Source organism: Mastomys coucha, unplaced genomic scaffold (genome assembly GCF_008632895.1).
Source record: "Mastomys coucha isolate ucsf_1 unplaced genomic scaffold, UCSF_Mcou_1 pScaffold15, whole genome shotgun sequence".
NCBI classification, from domain to species: Eukaryota; Metazoa; Chordata; class Mammalia; order Rodentia; family Muridae; genus Mastomys; species Mastomys coucha.
Window position 1 is genome coordinate 128,937,892 of NW_022196897.1, and position 19,278 is coordinate 128,957,169.

Here is a 19,278-nt window from a genome sequence, read left to right on the forward strand (position 1 = left end):
GTGGACAAACCTACTATTATATTATAGTGGCTTAACCTTTCTTAGCCTCTCTTGTCTGCACTCAGCTCTCAAGAGAGTCCCATAGAGAAAGCAACATCATTTTGGTCAACGACAACATTTAGGGGCTCCTAGTTTCAATGTTCTGCCCCCCCAGATACCCCAGCCAGCCCTTGGTTAACACTTGGCAGTATCTACCATTTTCTAATAGTCGTCACTTCCACAAACCAGGCTCCTAACATTCACTCATAACCCTGGTAATGGAAACAAGGGAGCAGGCCGTCAAGCTCCTGCTAAGCAAAATCCACGTGTTCCTGCAGACAACAGAGCTAGGATTTTATCCTTGAATGGCATTCTCATTGGTTCTCTCTGCACTTTGCTCCACTGGAAACCTCTTCCGTCTCCTCCCTAATTGCATTGATTTATGTCACGGCATACCTTGTGCACAGCGCTTCAGATGATTGGATAGCAGTTTGTTAATATCTTGTCACTGAGATGCAATGGCTAGAACTGTGGTCAGAGGCCCAAAGCCATAGTTTGTTCCCTCAATCGATTGCCTTCATTCTTGCAAGTCAGGCAGACCTCTCTAAATGAGGCTAAGCAGTGCTGTGTGTTCAGCCATAATTGTGGCTTAACTCCGTGTTCTTTCAAAAGTTGCGATTTGCACATAATTGGGCTTTCCAAAAGTCACACCTGCCTGCTCAAGGAAGAAATTAACAGTCTTGGCCACCTGCTCCCTCCCTTCCAGAATCTGAGCTCTCCCGGCAGCTCCTTCCCTACCCAACCCTCTTCGCTTTCTAAATCTCTTTGGATTTTGACACCAGAGCAAATAAACTAACACACCTGCAGCTACACTGCCAGGTATTGCATTTGAGGGGCTGCGGCCATCCTAATCCACAGTCAAGGAAGCTTGAGGAACAGAAATGGATAGAAACAAAGGTAACAGATCAGGGCATTGGCAGGGCTGTTTGGGGGACCATGTGGCTGGTTTGGGGTATCTGCTCTGGGCTTTTATTGTTGGCTTGTAGTCAGCCTTCTCCAGGTAACCTCTCAAAGGTCTCTCTGTACCAGGCTCCTCAACTTCTCTTTCATAAACACACTGAAAGGAAAAGTATCAGCTTAGGACACCCACCACCCAAGAGTTCTCAGCACGAATGAGATGTATTTGCCCCAGAGGGACAAAGGACAGGGAATAAGAGATAAACACCCAGAGATAGAGGATGAGGGAGTGGGGGAAGGGAACAAAAGAAAAGAGGCAGGGATATTTGTCCCAGAGGACAAAGGATTGCCTCTGGATAGAAAGGAGACAAACAGGGCACATAGGAAAATGGCATTTTATAAAGGTCTAAGGGAACCCCTGTGTTAGGATGAGGTGTTAAATTCTAATTGGGCGTGCTAAGTGGGTGAGCCAAAGAGGGCTTTTGATTGCTGAACTTTAGTACTTTGAGAGCTAGACCTTAGTCAGCAGACTTAGGAGAGGGATGGGCCAAATAAGGGAATAGACCTTTGTTGGGGGTGGGGCTGACATTAGGAACTTAATCGAGTGGTTTTTAGCAGGGCAGAGGAAATAGGGGAAAGGGGCAAGGCCTGCCAGATCCGTGCCTGCCAGGCTCTAACTGGCCAGAGTCCCATCTTACACAAGGACTATTTGATTGGGCTACACCCTGGTGACTCATTTTTCCCCCCCGCAACCTTCATGAACAAAATCTCAAATATAACAGATATAATCTCACTCTGAGGTACTGGTCACAGGTTCAATATTTGGGTTTCGAAATGTACAAAAGTTGGTCTGTAACAAGTGGGAACCATGGCTAGTTAGATGTCAATATGATATCCCAAAGAAGCAAACCTATGGTCTCCTAGACCCCACTTAGTTCAGGGTCTTCTAGCTTCTTAAAGCTGGAAAGTAAAATCCTCCCCTTGCTACCTTGCTGGGTGAGAGAGCTGCCATTGTCCTTTCCGTTTGGTTTTAACTTACCAGTAAACGGTCCTCCACCCAACATAAGGGCTAGGAAGCTGATGGTGCAAAGCAAGAGGGTGTTCACAAATAAGACCTATGTATTCCTTGGAGACTTTTGCACTGTTCTCAACCCCTACCCCTAGTTCTGCATCACCCCAATCGCCACCTGGGTGGTGAACATAGCAGTCTGTTTATTTGGATGAATGGAGTACGTTTGCCTCTGACAAAGGTCCTCCAATGTCTTTCAACGATGCCTCCTCCTTGGTTGGATTTGATATCAGTTCTCAGCCTTTGTTTTGTTAAGTATGGACTTGGGAGAATAGGCAAGGGCTGGGGCACACAGGCCTCAACCCCAGCTGCCCTCATGAATCACTCCTGCTCCCATTCCAGCACTCTTGGGTCTGGTTTGAGCCTATGGATCTTACAAATTCCAAGACTATGCAACCAGAGCTGGGGACCTCTGCTTCACTATTGAAGACAAGCCCAATGTCAGAGAAACAAAGGAACCCGGCTACTCTGAGAGATTCAACCCAGGATGGGAAGGAAGCACAGGACCCAGGATTTCCCAAAAGGTCAAGTTCCTATCTGGCTCCCAGACTACTGGATCAAGACCTCTCAGATTCACACATTTCTGAAGTTCTCACACTCTTACACATTCTTACTAGGAATACTGTTTGGTACAAACATTCTGGAGGACACTTAGCAATAATTGCCTTACAAAAATTTAAAAATCACCTATTTATTGGCCAAGTGCTCCCAACGTGTGAGCCTGCCTTCCTGTGCACTGTGTGTTTTCGGATAATCATCACAGCATTGCGCAAACTTTGATCACACAACAACCACCTTATTGGTGTTTGGAAAAGGACACAGTGGTCCAGACAGACAAAGCACAAGGAAAGGTAAAATATAGCCACAGTGGGGCCATTTTAATTTTTGTTTTCCCAGGCTTGGAGATTAGGACTTCATTATATCTTCCAGGACACAATTCAGCCCATAACAATTTTAAACAACATAATTCTTCATGGTACATAAAATGAGAGTGTAACGCAGTCAGTGTCATAGCCAACAAATCAAAGTCCAAGTTAACACAACTCATTATTCACGGGCGGTTTTAAGGAGCTATAGAAGTACAGGGTCCCTTAGCTACCGGATGATGTCTTATGGAAGAGATAAAATGGTGAGTTTTTGTTATTGTTGCTATTTTTAAGCCTCTCTCTCTCTCTCTCTCTCTCTCTCTCTCTCTCTCTCTCTCTCTCTCTCTTTCTGTGTGTGTGTATGTGTGTGTTTGTGTGTGCCCACATACTTGTGGGTACTCTCAGAGGCCAGAAGGGGGCGTTGGATTCCCTGGAGCTGGAGTTAGGGGTGATTGTGAGCTGCTCACTTGGGTGCTAGGATCTGCACTTGAGTCCTCTGGAAGGGCAGCAAGTGTTGTTAACCCTTGAGCCATCTCTCTCCAGACCAGAGGTAGAGTTTGTTGGGATTTTTTGTTTGTTTGGTTGGTTGGTTGGTTGTTTTTTTGTTGTTGTTGTTGTTGTTGCTGTGTAGCCCTAGCTGTCCTGGAACTCAAACTCACTCTGTAGACCAGGCTGGCCTCATACTCAGAAATCCTCCTGCCTCTGCCTCCCAAGCACTGGGATCAAAGGCATGCACCACCACTGCTCAATCAGAGGTAGAGTTTTAAAAAGCAAAACCCACAAGCATGCAAGTAATTTTATTCAGATTATGATTGACGGAAGCAAACGGTCAAACTTGGAGCCCAAATGTCTGCTGGTGATTACTATTCAGCTGTGGATCCTACAAGAGCAAGTGATGACCCACGAGGTTGTGGTCCCTGCGGTCGGAGCTGAGATGTGCATCTGCTCCTGACTCCCTGACCTATGCTGGTGGCTCAGAACCAAAGTGCCACCATCTTACGTTCTAAGTTTACCGCACAATTGACAAACCTCAACACTTCAGAGAACCTGGACCGTCTGTTTTAGTTTCTTTCCTTTCATTCTCTTCAAGCCAAAACCTTTCTTACCCTGTAGGAGGCAGGTGTCTCTTTTACTCCCCTTTTCCTGGCTCCTCCCAACCCAGCACATTCCATGATAATTAACAGCTGTTTAATTATCAGCCCAGCAGGGAAGGTAGTCCAGTCTTTAGCCAGTTATTTCCCCACTTAAGCTGACCCAGATTTCTGGAAGGCTGATTGTGCTAAATGTCTTAGGAAACAGCAATGTAGCTTAATGGAGAGTTAGAATCAATCAGCCAACCTCAGTGACCCTGCCATCCTGTCACACTGGGGCAATGGTTTCTGAACCTTTGAGAGATCAGTGGACAGGAAAGTATTGGCTCAGGATCCCAAGACCAAGTTCTCAGACCAAGTTCTCAGCAGGCATTCTCAGCACAAAGGAGATGTATTTGCCCCAGAGGACGGAGAGCTGGTATCAGGAACAAAGACAGAAGATAGAGGAAGAGGGAGAAGGGAAAGGGAACAAAGGAGAGGGGAGAAGAGGAACAAGGGAGAGGGGGAGGGGGGTTTGTCCTAGAGGACAAAGGACCGCCTCTGGGTAGAGAGGAGTCAGCTGTGGCACATAGGTAAAGGCAAGGCCTAAGTCCAGCCCGTGCATGTTCTCTAGTTGGTGGTTCAGAGTCCAAGAGCCCCAAGGTTCAGGGTTAGTTGACTCTATTGGTCTTCCTGAGTCTTCATGTGGGTCCCGAACAACTAGACTGGTCCCAAAACCTGTTGCCTGTAAGTGGAATATGCTCTTCAAGCTGGGCTGCTGTATCTGCCCTCAGTGGGGGAGGAAACACCTATTCTTGCAAAGACTTGAAGTGCCAGGGGTAGGGGGATAAACAGTGGGCACCACCCACTTAGAGAAGAAGGGGAGGGAGGAGGGGGAAGGATTGTGGGAGGGAGTGACCAACCGGAAGAGGGCAGTGAATAGGATGTAAAGTGAATACAATTAAATTAAATTAAATATGTTTTTAAATTAAAAACTAACCAGGCATTGGTGGCTCATGCCTTTAATCCCAGGACTTGGGAGGCAGAGGCAGACAGATTTCTGAGTTCACAACCAGCCTGGTCTACAGAGTGAGTTCCAGGTCGGCCAGGGCTATACAGAGAAACCCTGTCTTGAAAAACCAAAAAAAAATAAATAAATAAAATAAAATAAAAAATAAAGGTAAAGGGAGGAAAATCAACGTTAGGATGAGGTGTTGAATTTTGATTGGTGATTTCATGTTAATTAGGTGAGTCAAAGAGGGCTTTTGATTGCTGGACTTCAATACTCTGATAGCTGGATCTTGATAGTAATCCTCAGGAGCAGGGATTGGCCAAATAAGGGAACAGAGCTTGGGGCTAGCTTAGGAACTTAATTCAATGGTTTTTAGCAAGGCAGAGGGAATGGGAGAGAAGGACAGAGCCTGCCTGAGCCATCAATTAGGTTAGAGTCCCTTCAATCAGTTGTGACAATATTCCATAGTTTTGTTGGAAAGATGGAAGATAAAGAACACACCTTGTTCCCTACAAAGTAGTAAGTAACCATGTTGGGTTACTTTCTGTTCTGTCCTTGAACTGTACCTACATGGCACACCCTAAACACACAAGAAACATCTGTTGACTGAGAAATTCTCAGTTGAGAACCAGAAGGAATAAGGAGTAGGTGGAGTTATTTGGGTCCCAATGTGCATCCATGACTAAGGAAGGTGTAAAAACTGAATCAGAACTGTGGGTTATCCATCAGCTCCCTTTAGTTTTAAGAAGTCTTAAGCTCTCCTGCTTTCCCATGTTTTTGCTTAGACATTTGTACAAATGTACACTTTAAGGAGGCATTCTAAACTTATGAATATAAGTTAATTGTGAATTGTATTTTAGGAGGGGGAAAGCTATAAGTCATACAAATGTCACTGGGATTCCGGTGATTACAGGTTCTGCACGAAACAGATTAAAATTCAAAGCATAGAGAAGGGACATCGAGTCAGGTGATCTTTTAGCTATAGCGAGACATATCCTTTAGACACTAGGAAAACATTACTCTGAAATTAGAGGATTTATCACACATATAATTATAGCACTGAAATCTTCTCCAGAGTGCTTTAAAAATGGCTTGCAACCTCATCTCTCCTGTCATGTTTATTTCAGTTACAATAGAAAACAAGCTAAACATCCAATAAGAGGGAAATAGTTGGTACCTGACTCTATGGAGGTGTAGAAATTCAAATACCATGGCTCTATGGTAGCATAGTAAACGTTTTATAGTAAGACACTCCAGGAAGAAAGATTGCATGGTTTTGCCAACAATGTGATTACTAATTATGTAAAAATTAAGTATAATTATGAATCAGAATTGAACAAGAACCCAGAAAATAAAAGCAATAGATGAGCATGAAATCAGCACTCGTCTGGAGTTATGTGTACCACATACTTGGGAGGACAAAACACTCTATGATAGGAAAGTATGGATGCAGAAATCAGGCTTAGGATTCCTGATTGCAAAGACAGATGATGTCCAGGGACTATGGCACCCTAAAGCATCACCGGTTTCCATTAAAACCTCATTTATGGAATTATAATTAATTTTATGGAAACGGGCTAAGCAGTCTTTTCATTAGCGTGTTCCTGGCCTAATTGAGTTTGGAGTGATGGGTGAGGTCATCCCATCAGCTCTGCTGTGCATCCTTTGTTCCTCCACTGCCGGTAACAATGTATAGCTGAGAACTTTCAAACTTCCCCATGGCACTTGGTAGGTGTGCTTGCTTCCCAGAGATCCTGGGAAGGAAAGTTACTATTTCACAGAAGTTATTCGAGGCAATGAGTCCAACAAGATTTGAGTCCATAGAAGGCAATAAAGGTGTCCCTGTGGTGAGCCCTGGAGGTGAAGGCCTCCCTGGGAGACCAAATTGGGGAAACAAGCTGGTGAATTCAGACTTCTTCCTTCATAAGCTGAAGGGATGTTCAGATTAAATTCTTTTCACAGTAAAAGGTCTAGAAAAGAGGCACAGAGTGGCTGTCTCTCTAGACAGAAAGCCATATATCTGCTGGGACTTTTTAAATGTTCTTTGTATTAATGAATTCCAACGCACATGCACACACATACACACACATATACACACTTACACACAGGGTGGGGGTGGTGGTATGAGAATATAATGTCCTGAAAACCATTGACTTTATGGAATAGAACTGACCAAAGACCCCAGCTATGGCATCCTGAAAGCAGTGAGACTATACTTCCCACCAGGCTGGTATTAGGGTGCTGAGGCAGGCCCACATCCCTGGAAAGTCATAGGGCTTCAGTAATGCCCAGTGATGCATATATATACATACACACACACACACACACACACACACACACACACACACACACACACATATAAACACACACATACACACACACGTGTGTATGTGAATGAACACATGAATATTCATATATATGTATATGTCTATAGGTGTGTACATAGTTGAGTTGTAATTTATCTTTTTTGGTGGATATGAGCTGTGTCAATATTTTGCCCTTATAAAAAAAAAGTACTAATCCATCCCACTTTTCCAATTACTTTGCTACTAGCTATATACCACAGTGTATGCTACCTTTTGGGCAAAAATCCAAGAACCCAGAGAGCAGTGCTGCACAAAGACTTCTTTGCTGAATGTATAGAGTTCCTGGTAGAGCTTGAATTTTTCTGTCAAATGAGCCCAGCCTTCACGGGTAGGGTAGGTGTAGAGAATAATGAAGTGAGAACTAACCTCCTCTGTGGAAGGGGAAAGATTGAAGGAAAATCTGGAGTCTTCACTCATCACTTCTCGCCTCACTCTGGGCATGACCCTCCTGGCCTACTGTCATCCATACCAGTGAGAGGTTCTGACTGTGTATAAAAGTGGTTCTGGATCACTTCCACAGAGTGGGTACACAAAGCTGCCAGGGGCTCATGGTCAATGGGTGGTTGGAGGATCAGCTTTGGACATCCCACAGTACCTGTGTGGAGGAGGTCTAACCAGCATCCCATAGAGAGAGTCCAATAATAGGCTCTGAGGTAAAAGGCCTCCAAGTATTCCCTGTCCTTTTCTTGTCTTCCTGAGAACCAACTGCTAAGAGAGAAGCCACTAAAGAGGCATCCTGAGGCTGAGGAAACCCATGCTGTCTTGAGTAGAAGTGCTCAGAATTCCACTCCTACTAACATGGAACTCGGTGGACAGGAAGAAAGTTCCTCCGACATTCTAGGGAGAATTGAGAAGTAAAAAAGACTGTTGGGTCACAAAATCTAATAGAGATAATAATAAATATCCATCCAGCACACATCCTTCTGGGCTGGTCCTTTATCCTTGAGTGTATAGGTAGTCAGACTGGCCACAGCAATTGGATGATAATGTACTGAATGTCTAAGTGGGAAGAAATTCTCTGATTGGAACAAAGTCTGGTCATGACCTGGAGCCTACTTGAACTAACAGCTCCCAAATTTCATTGCTATTCAAGAGCTTAGGATTCTGTCTGGCTACCCAGAACTGAACTATGGGGACAAGGAAAGCAGAGCCATCATTCAGCCTCTCTCCCAGGGTCTTCTCATTTGCCTTCTGAAGCCTTGCAGTGGAGCTTGTCTGCTCCTTGGTTAGGTGGTTTCCAGTCTGCTGGGATTTTGTTTAGCTGGCTCTCCAATGGGACAACGCAGCATGCAAAGGCTGAAAGCCTTCAGCAGTACAAGCTATTTGAGCTAATCGGGTTTCACCCTAGACTGTCCCTCAGTCCTGCTCAGCTCCCTTCTCCTAACAGAGACATTCTATTGACTTCTTTTCACTTAATGACCCCAGACACTTCATCTTCCTCAGGAATGCTTTCTCCATCCAATTCCTATTTTAAGGGAATTTGTTTTGAGTTACTGTAAGCCACTGGTAGAGGCAGGCACCCACCTGCAGGGGCAAATTCTTGTATTAATATGTCTTCAAGTGTCTTTCCCCCTTATTTTCAGCTAAAGCTTTATGTCACAAGCTCGGCAGGCAGTGAGGCATCCTGTCTATGAGTCTGATCTTTTAAACATGTGTTTTAGAACTGTCTGCTAAGTGGGAGTTTCTACTATCTCTCCTTCCTAAATTATGAGCTTAAACTGAGCATGCTCAGGAAGGACTCCCAACTGAGTGTGCTCAGGAATGAGCCCATCCCTGTATGAAAATGCACAGGCCACCTAAATAAAACCCCGGTTTCCTTTGGTCCCGAGGGAAAGGAGTACTGCTTTGAAAACAGCTCCCATGCTCTCCTTGCCTTGAAAATGTAATAAATTTTCTCTCCCCTCTATGTGTTGGCTCTGCCTATTTTGGTTTTGCACTCACCAACTTGTGAACTGATCCTACTCGGCAATACTATCATCACCAATGCCACAAGTAAATGCTCTTAGGACAATAGATGAGATCCTACAAAGGCTACTCTCCCATTTGCTAAAGAAAACAAACATGGGCTTGAGCATAAAGATTGTTTACACATGAAATTTTAACTTGTGGCAGCGAGTTTCAGAAGAAGGTTATTAAGGTTGGTACTTAGGTAATCTGTTGGTATTGTTCCAGATAAAGATGGCCCTGCAACAAGAAGGATTTGACCGTAAAAAGAGAGGGTACAGGGACATCAATGAGATTGACATCAACATGAATGATCCTCTCTTTACAAAGCAATGGTACCTGGTGAGTTTCTCTATTATTTATAATGGCCCACAATTTAAAAGATGAACTTCTATTTCTTTGTTATTTGGTAGGATAATAACCTGCATCCAGGTCAATGAATGCACCCTTCCATATGCCTGAATGTCTATCTGTTACCTCCTATTCATCTGGCCCCCTAAGCATCTACCCGCAGCCATTCACATGGTCTTGCATTCTGAACAGGTACACCTGTATAAGAGTGAAGACTTGCAAACTACCAGAAAGCCAGATCAAATACTTAAGAGAAGTAATCTAGAGGTGTTTACAGGCATAGAAAGGTGAGAGAGACCTTAAGAGTAAGATTCCTTAATCTTCCTTTTGAAAAATGTGGAGGGGTTAGAATGATAGCTCTGTCACTCAAATGCTTGTCATGTAAGCATGAGGATCAGAGTTCAATCCCCAGAAAACACATGAAAAGCACTTGTAATGGTGCTTACAAAATGGCAGCATGCACCTGTAATCACAGCCTTAAGAGTAAGAATCCAGTATTTTCCTGAGTGAGAGATGAGAGATTGTCAAAGACAGCTTCAGCTTTGCCTAAAACAGGGACAGCAAATCAGGATTCAGAGCACTGAAACCTAGGCTGTCTCATGGCGAGTACTTCTGGCTCATCTACAATCATTGGGATCCATGTGGGTTGCTTGAGCTATGTTTAAAAGATTAATAGGGACAAGAGAGATGGCTCAGTGACTAAGAGCATGTACTGTTCTTCCAGATGACCGGAGTTCAGTTCCCAGCACCTACTGTCAAGCAGCCCACAATGGTCTGCAACTCCAACTCCAAATGGATCCCACACCTCTGGCCCTTTAGACACCTGCACTCACTTTCTTAAACCCACATATATACACATTATTAAAAATAATAAAAGCAAATCTTTCTAAAAAGGAAATCAATGACTCCAAACCAACCCAAGTTACAAAGTACATTATAAATGGCTGATTTATTACTGTGAGTGATGGCTTACATTATTAGGATTAAAAGATGATGAGCAAGGTAGAAGATTAAAGAACATGGACTGCTATGCCTAGGGATAAAACCCAGTTCCCCTCCTGAGACTTCAGTATTTGGTTGTGCCTTGTGCTTTTGGACATAGAATTCTGAAAGCCTGGATTATTGAATGAGCTTATGTATGTTAATCAGGATAGGGTAAGTTTATTACAATAAGAAATAACCCCAAATCACAGTAGCTTCTTAAAACCAAAGCCTGTTTTTTCTAGTGCTATTTTTTTAATGCTTCCACAGCACCTCAGCAAGGAAAAGGAACAAACTTTATAAGGCTCTTGGAACTTCTGCCTAGGTGTGACAAATGGCACATGCACTCACATTGAACTGCCCCAAACCATGGCCACATGACCATTCTAAGTAAGAAGGAGGAAAATGGAGGAGAGATATAATCTTTAATGTGGGCCTGTTAACAAAAGGAGTAATAACCTTTGTGAGCCATACTAAAAACACTAATGACATTCCCGCAATGTCTTAGTACAGTCCCTGGTCATCATAGGCCTTTGCCAGCACATACTCCAACCTCACTATTTCTTCCTATGCCATCCTTGAGAAAATATTTACAGAATATATACACATTGTGAATACATTGGTGTGAACTATTCCTTAATCTTCCTTTTTAAAAATATGGAGGGGTTAGAATGATAGCTCTGTCACTAAACTGCTTGTCATGTAAGCATGAGGATCAGAGTTCAATCCCCAGAAAACACATGAAAAGCACTTGTAATGGTGCTTATAAAATGGCAGCATGCACCTGTAATCTCAGAACTGAGATGTGAGAGACGGAGGACCCTTTGGGCTCATTGGCTAGCCATTCCTCAATCACTTGGCAAGCTCTCAACCATCTAAAAAACCAAAATGGTCACTAAGGAATGATGCCCAAAGTTGACCATTAGCCCCCACATACATGCACCTACACACAAGGGTGTGTGCACACACTTGCATTCACACGAACACACACATGCACACACAAAAAAAAACTGAGGAGGACTTTATTTTTCTATACTATAATATATGCTGAAGAATAGGCCACCTATCTTGAATTTAGTTCAACACATATTTTAGAGCACATTTGGTGTAGCGGTGCTACAATTCCACCAAAAAAGATGTGGTTGTCATTTAAGTGAAGGAACTTTATTCAGTAATAAGCCAAGATATTATATGTTAACTTCAAAACATGAGCTAAACAGAGGTTTGGCAGAAAACATTTCATATTCTATTTGGAGGGTTTGTTGTGATAACTTCTCCAAGACCACTATATAAGATGATTTGAATTTTCTGTGTGGTGCCAGGATTTAAATATAGACCTTTGTATGTGCTAGACAAACATTTTTACCACTGAGCTATATGCCTATCCCTGTAAAGGGAATTTGAAGACAGCAATTTAGTTATGAGATGAGGGGATTAGAGCAGTATTTAATCTTCACATAAAACAGAAAAATCAGTTGTTAATGTGATACAAACCAGAAGGGAATCCTTTGGGGTGAACTAGACCACCCAAAGCATGTTTCATGAGAGGTGTAGCCTTTATTGGCAGCCAAGTATCAGCATATGTCATGACACCAAGCCAATCAGATTCTCTGCTTTGAATTCCTCTGTCAGTTCAACACTGGGCAAGCTGATGGAACTCCTGGGCTAGACTTGAACGTGGCCGAAGCCTGGGAGCTGGGATACACGGGGAAAGGAGTGACCATTGGAATTATGGATGATGGTGAGTATCTCACAGGCCTCCCATCATTTGGAAGTCCTCACATCATTTGGAAGTCCTCACATCATTTGGAAGTCCTCACATCATTTGTCTCCAAACATAAAGTCTTGGGTTTCTAGAAGCTTGTCAGGCAATTAGCAATTCTGATACTGGACCTGATGGCTGCACCACAGTTTAGCCAAATCCTCCCCTTCAGCCTGATCAGTATCCTGAGAGTTGGTGATGCTCTCAACAAGTATTGCTTGAACTGATAAATAAGAAAACTAAAGAAACCAGTCATTACCTTGCTTCCTTACTGACCTGGTTCTTACAAGTTACCTGAAATGTCTTCTAACCCCATGTATACTTGCCTTCTGTTTCTCTAGATCCACGATTTAAAATTCAGTTCTTCACAACAGCTCCATTTCGCGTTTTAGGGTTTAGGTTTTCAGCTAACAGGAACCCAGCCTTGCACACATGCTAAGCAACTGCTGTACTACTCATCCATATTCTCAGATTCCTGGTTTTAAGTAGCCACATGGGCTGTTTGGACTGCTGAAGTCAACATTCATTTCAGTAAGCACAGAGAGTTCTATCTGAGAGTGTGGCTTTGGGTTCGTGGCAAGATTGGGTTTTAGAAAACTTAATTTAAATGCTACTTTCAGAATGAACCTCTTTCAGGCAGACTTTGATAATAGTTATATCATTGACACCCTCATATGTTTTAACAGAGTTTTGTGAATTAGTGATTTGATAACTGCACATGGCTTGCCTCTATGGAGATCCTGTGGCAGCACCACAATTCAGCCATTTTGCAAGGATGACCATCTATCCTTGGCTAGCTCCCTACCTCTCCCTCTAAAAGTCCCACTGTGCATCATCAGCCTAATTACCTACAGATCCTACATAGAGGGGAGACAATGGAGCCTCGCTCTTCTGAACATCTTCAAAGAACACTGTTGACTAAAAGCAAGCCTTTGAAGCAGAGTTGATAGAGAAAACAAGGGAAAGCAGAATGCTCTGAACCTGTTCTGTCTTTGTGGGAGCTCATTAAACAATGCATAACACTGCCTCCGTAAGCATCTGATGTGTGAGATGTTTTGAAGTGGATGTTAAAAGCCTTCTCTAGTCCTGAGAGCTTTCCCTAGAAGAAAGAACTATGTGGGCAGATGTCAGAGCTTACGAATATAGTTTTTCCTTCTGAACACTTTGGCTTAGACTACTTTTCAGAGCAGCTGAGGCCAGCCCGTCCAGAAAAAGACACATCTAATTTTGAAGAAGCCACCTAGCATATTCTGTGAAAACTAATGGAACAGTTCATCAGGAGTCCTGTACTATAAATAGAGAGGCCCACCTTACATGTGGCACAATAGTAACAACCTCTCTGATCAACCAACACCGGCCTGACAAACCCCCAACAGCATGATTGGTGCCAATTTTAGCATCTGTCCATAGCCTCCTTGAATGACACTCAAGCCATTCCTTCCAAAGATGGCCAATGAGGTACCTCACTCTGCCCCAGACTAAGAGGCAAAACTCTTTAGTAAGTCCCACAAGGATTTCCTGTTTGATCTTAGTTCTATAGGTTTGTGGTCATTGGGATCCTTATAAGTTGAACTCACTGTCCCTCAATTAAGATTCCTGATTTCTCTATTGTTTTGGCCACCTCTGCTACAGAACAAGCCACCTAGAATAACTTTTTTAAGTTACTGTGTCTTTTTTTTTTAAATTAGCATTTTCTTTTTTTTATTAAATATTTTCTTTATTTACGTGTCATATGATTCCTCCTTTCCCAGTTTCCCCTCCAAAAAACAAACAAACAAACAAACAAAAACAACAAGAACAAACCACTGTTGCCTCCGCCCTCCCCACGCTTGCCACCCCACCCTCTCCCACTTATTGGCCCAGGTATTCCCCTACACTGGGACACAGAACCTTCACAGGGCCAAAGGCCTCTTCTCCCATTGATGATCGACTTTGCAATCCTCTACTATACACATGCTGCCAGAACAATCAGTCCCACCATGTATAGTCCTTGGTTGGTGGTTGAGTCCCTGGGAGCTCTGAGGGTACTAGTTAGTTCATATTGTTGTTCGTCCTAAGGGGCTGCAAACCCTTCAGCTCCTTTGGTCCTTTCTCTAACTCCTTCATTGAGGACCCTGTACTCAGTTCAATGGATGGCTGTGAGCCTCTAATTCTGTGTTAGTCAGGTACTGTCAGAGCCTCTCAGGAGATAGCTATATTAGGCTGGATTGTCTTTCCTTCAGTCTCTGCTCCATAGTTAATCTTGGCAACTCCTTTCATGGGTGTTTTGTTCCCTCCTTTAAGAAGGAATGAAATATCCACATTTTGGTTTTCCTTCTTCTTGAGTTTCTTGTGGTTTGTGGGTTGTTCTTCCTGTATTCTGAAATTCTGAGCTAATAACCATTTATCAGAGAGTACATACCATGTGTGTTCTTTTGTGATTGGGTTACCTCACTCAGGATGATATTCTCCAGATCCATCCATTTCCCCAAGAATTTCATAAATTCATTGTTTTTAATAGCTGAGTAGTACTCCATTGTGTAGATGTATCACATTTTCTGTATCCATTCCTCTGTTGAGGGACATCTGGGTTGTGTCCAGTTTCTGGCTATTATAAATAAGGCTGCTATGAACATGGTGGAGCTTCTGTCTGTATTACATGTTGGAGCATCTTCTGGATATATGCCCAGGAGGGGTATAGCTGGGTCCTCCAGTAGAACTATGTCCAATTTCTGGAGGAACTGCCAAACTGATTTCCAGAGTGGTTGTACCAGCTTGCAATTCCACCAGCAATGAAGGAGTGTTCCTCTTTCTCCACAACCTCGCCAGCATCTGCTGTCACCTGAGTTTTTTATCCTAGCCAATATGACCTGTTGTGTGAGGTGGAATCTCAGATTTGTTTTGATTTGCATTTCCCTGGTGACTAAGGATGTTGAACATTTCTTTAGGTGCTTCTCAGTCATTCAGTATTCATCAGTTGAGAATTCTTTATTTAGCTCTGTACCCCATTTTTTAATAGGGTTATTTGGTTCTCTGGAGTGTAACTTCTTGAGTTCTTTTTATAAATTGGATGTTAGCCCTCTATCAGATATAGGATTGGTAAAGATCTTTTCCCAATTTGTTGGTTGCCATTTTGTCGTATTGACAGTGTCTTTTGCCTTACAGAAGCTTTACATAAGTTACTGTGTCTTATAGTTCTGTGAGATAATGGACTCTGCTGGAAAGTTCTGCTGCTGTCTCTAAAGAAAGAAATGAATGTGTTTCGTCAGGCAAGGAGGCTCAGTCAATAAAGCACTTTTGTACAAGTATGATGACCAAAGTCCCCATCCCTAGCACCTGTGTAAAAGCTGAGCACAGCAGTGTATACCTGTTACCCTAGCACTGGGGATCAAGGTCAGATGGCAGAGACTGGCAGATCTCTGGAGCTCACTGAGAGGTCGGCCTCACTGAATCAGTGAGGGCAGGGTGCCATGAGAGGTCCTGCCTCAGAGAACGAGGCAGAGAGCACCTAATGAAGACACCTGACATCTCCCTCTGACCTCTACATGCATAAGAACACATGTACATACACATGCAACACACACATACATATACACACACACAAACACACACAAACGTGTTCAGTATACTCCTCTTTAAGAGATAATCAAATTAAACATAAAAGAACATTAAAACACTATCAAGTTGACATCTCAAGAATATAGCTTAGGCCTCAGAATCAGCAGGGCAGCCAGCACAGGATCCTTTCTACCTCCCTCTTCACCTAGGAGGAGGTTCTGCAGATCCACAGCTCTCTCTGCCCCTTCCCTGCAAGTGGAGAGCCTGTCTCCAGGGTTTGTTCTGACCCCAGGACTCAGGAGGGACTACTGATCCACAGCCCACTGTACACAGGTCTTACCTGAGGAGAGCTGATCTCCCAGAAGTACTGACACAAGCTTACAGACCCACAGGAGGAACAAGCTCCAGCCAGAGACAGCAAGAACATCTAACACCAGAGATCAACAGATGGCAAAAGGCAAACGCAAGAATCTTACCAACAGAAACCAAGACTACTTGGCTTCATTAGAACCTAGAACTCCCACCACAGCAAGTCCTGCATGTCCCAAAACACCAGAAAAGCAAGATTTGGATCTAAAATCATATCTCATTATCGTGATAGAGGAATTTAAGAAGTGCATGAATAACTCCCTTAAAGAAATACAGGAGAACACAGGTAAACAGGTTCAAGCCCTTAAAGAGGAATCACAAAAATCTCTTAAAGAATTACAGGAGAATGCAAGTAAACAAGTAGAAGTCCTTAAAGAGGAAACACAAAAATCCCTTAAAGAATTATAGGAAAGCACAACCAAACAGGTGAAGGAACTGAACAAAACCATCCAGGACCTAAAAATGGAATTAGAAACAGTTAAGAAATCACAAAGAGAGACAACTCTGGAGACAGAGATCCTACGAAAGAAGTCAGGAACCATAGATGCAAGCATCACCAACAGAATACAAGAGATAGAAGAGAGAATCTCAGGTGCAGAAGATACCATAGAAAACATCAACACAACAGTCAAAGAAAACTCAAAATGTAAAAAGCTCCTAACCCAAAAAATCCAGGACACAATGAAAAGACCAAACCTAAGGATAAGTATAGAAGAAAGTGAAGACCTCCAACGTAAAGGACCAGTAAATATCTTCAACAAAATTATAGAAGAAAACTTCCCTAACCTAAAGAAAGAGATGCCCATGAACATACAAGAAGCCTATAAAACTTCAAATAGACTGGACCAGAAAAGAAATTCCTCCCACTACATAATAGCCAAGACACCAAATGCACAAAACAAAGAAAGAATTTTAAAAGCAGTGAGAGAGAAATGTCAAGTAACATATAAAGGCAGGCCTATCAGAATTACACCAGATTTCTTGCCAGAGACTATGAAAGCCAGATCATGGGTTGATGTCATACAGACCTTAAGAGAACAAAAATGCCAGCCCAGGCTACTATACCCAGCAAAACACTCAATTACCATAGATGGAGAAACCAAAGTATTCCATGACAAAACCAAATTTACATAATATATTTCCATGAATCCAGCCCTTCAAAGGGTAATAAATGAAAAACTTCAACACAAAGAGAAAAACTACATCCTAGAAAAATCAAAAAAGTAATTTTCCAACAAAATTAAAAGAAGATAACCACATGAACAGATTTCCAATCCTAACAACAAAAATAACAGGAAGCAGCAATTACCTTTCCTTAATATCTATTAATATCAATGGACTCAATTCCCCAATAAAAAGACATAGACTACCAGACTGGGTATGTAAACAGGCCCCAACATTTTGTTGCATACAGAAAAACCCACCTGAGTGAAAAAGACAGACACTACCTCAGAATAAAAGGATGGAAAAAAATTCTCCAAGCCAATAGTTCCAAGAAAAAAGCTGGAGTAGCCATTCTAATATCAAATAAAATTGACTTTCACCCTAAAGTGATCAAAAAAGATAAGGAAGAACACTTCATATTCATCAAAGGTATGATCTACCAAGAGGAACTTTCAATTCTGAGCTTCTATGCTCCAAATGCAAAGACATCTGCATTCATACAAGAAACTTTACTAAAGCTCAAAGCACACATTACACCTCACACAATAATAGTGGGAGATTTCAACATCCCACTCTCTGCAATGGACAGATCATGGAAACAGAAACTAAACAAATACACAGTGAGACTAACAGAAGCTATGAAACAGATGGATTTAACAGATATCTATAGAACTTTTTATCCTAAAACAAAAGGATATACCTTCTTCTCAGCACTTCATGGTACCTTCTCCAAAATTGACCATATAATTGGTCACAGATCAGGCCTCAACAGATACAAGAAGATTGAAATAATTCCTTGCATCCTATCAGATCACCATGGACTAAGGCTGCTCCTCAATAACAGCATAAACAATAGAATGCCCACATACACGTGGAAGCTTAGCAACACTCTACTCAATGACAACTTGGTCAAGGAAGAAATAAAGAAAGAAATTAAAGACTTTCTAGAGTTTAATGAAAATGAAGCCACAACATACCCAAACGTATAGGACACAATGAAAGCAGTCCTAAGAGGGAAACTCATAGCTTTAAGTGCCTACAAAAAGAAACTGAAGAGAGCATATACCAGCAATTTGACAGCACATCTGAAAGCTCTAGAACAAAAAGAAGCAAATTCACCCAAGAGGAGTCAAAGGCAGAAAATAATCAAACTCAGGGCTGAAATCAACCAAATAGAAACAAAAAGAACTATACAAAGAACCAAACCAGGAGCTGGTTCTTTGAGAAAATCAACAAAATAGATAAATCCTTAGCCTGACTAACTAGAGGGCACAGAGTCATTATCCTAATTAACAAGATCAGAAATGAAAGGGAGACATAACAACAGGCACTGAGAAAATCCAAAAAATCATGAGAGCCTACTACAAAAGCCTATACTCAACAAAACTGGAAAATCTGGATGAAATGGACAATTTTCTAGACAGATACCAAGTACCAAAGTTAAATCAAGATCAGATCAACGATCTAAACAGTCCCATATCTGCTAATGAAATAGAAATAGTCATTAATAGTCTCCCAAACAAACAAACAAAAAAAAAGCCCTGGACCAGATGGGTTTAGTGCAGAGTTTTATCAGACCTTCAAAGAAGACCTAATACCAACACTCCTCAAACTATTCCACAAAATAGAAACAGAGGGTCCTCTACCCAATTCGTTCTATGAAGCTACAATTACTCTGACACCTAAACCACATAAAGACCTAACAAAGAAAGAAAACTTCAGATCAGCTTCCCTTATAAATATTGATGCAAAGATACTCAATAAAATTCTTGCAAACAGAATTAAAGAACACATCAAAACGATCATCCATCATGATCAAGTAGGCTTCATCCCAGGGATGCAGGGATGGTT

At 42.3% G+C, this 19,278-nt stretch overlaps 1 protein-coding gene across 3 annotated transcripts in view; it reads left to right on the plus strand.

Moving 5' to 3' along the window:
- The window catches only part of Pcsk2 (proprotein convertase subtilisin/kexin type 2), a 268,460-nt gene that overhangs the window by 129,604 nt on the left and 119,578 nt on the right, over positions 1-19,278 (plus strand). For 2 of the 3 annotated variants that reach the window (XM_031372085.1, XM_031372086.1), the window contains exons 3-4: positions 9,492-9,605; positions 12,228-12,336. In XM_031372085.1, coding sequence (XP_031227945.1) covers positions 9,492-9,605; positions 12,228-12,336 — 223 coding nt within the window. Of the gene's footprint in view, positions 1-8,236; positions 8,274-9,491; positions 9,606-12,227; positions 12,337-19,278 lie in introns of those variants that run through there. The other variant, XM_031372087.1, reaches the window with a different exon arrangement.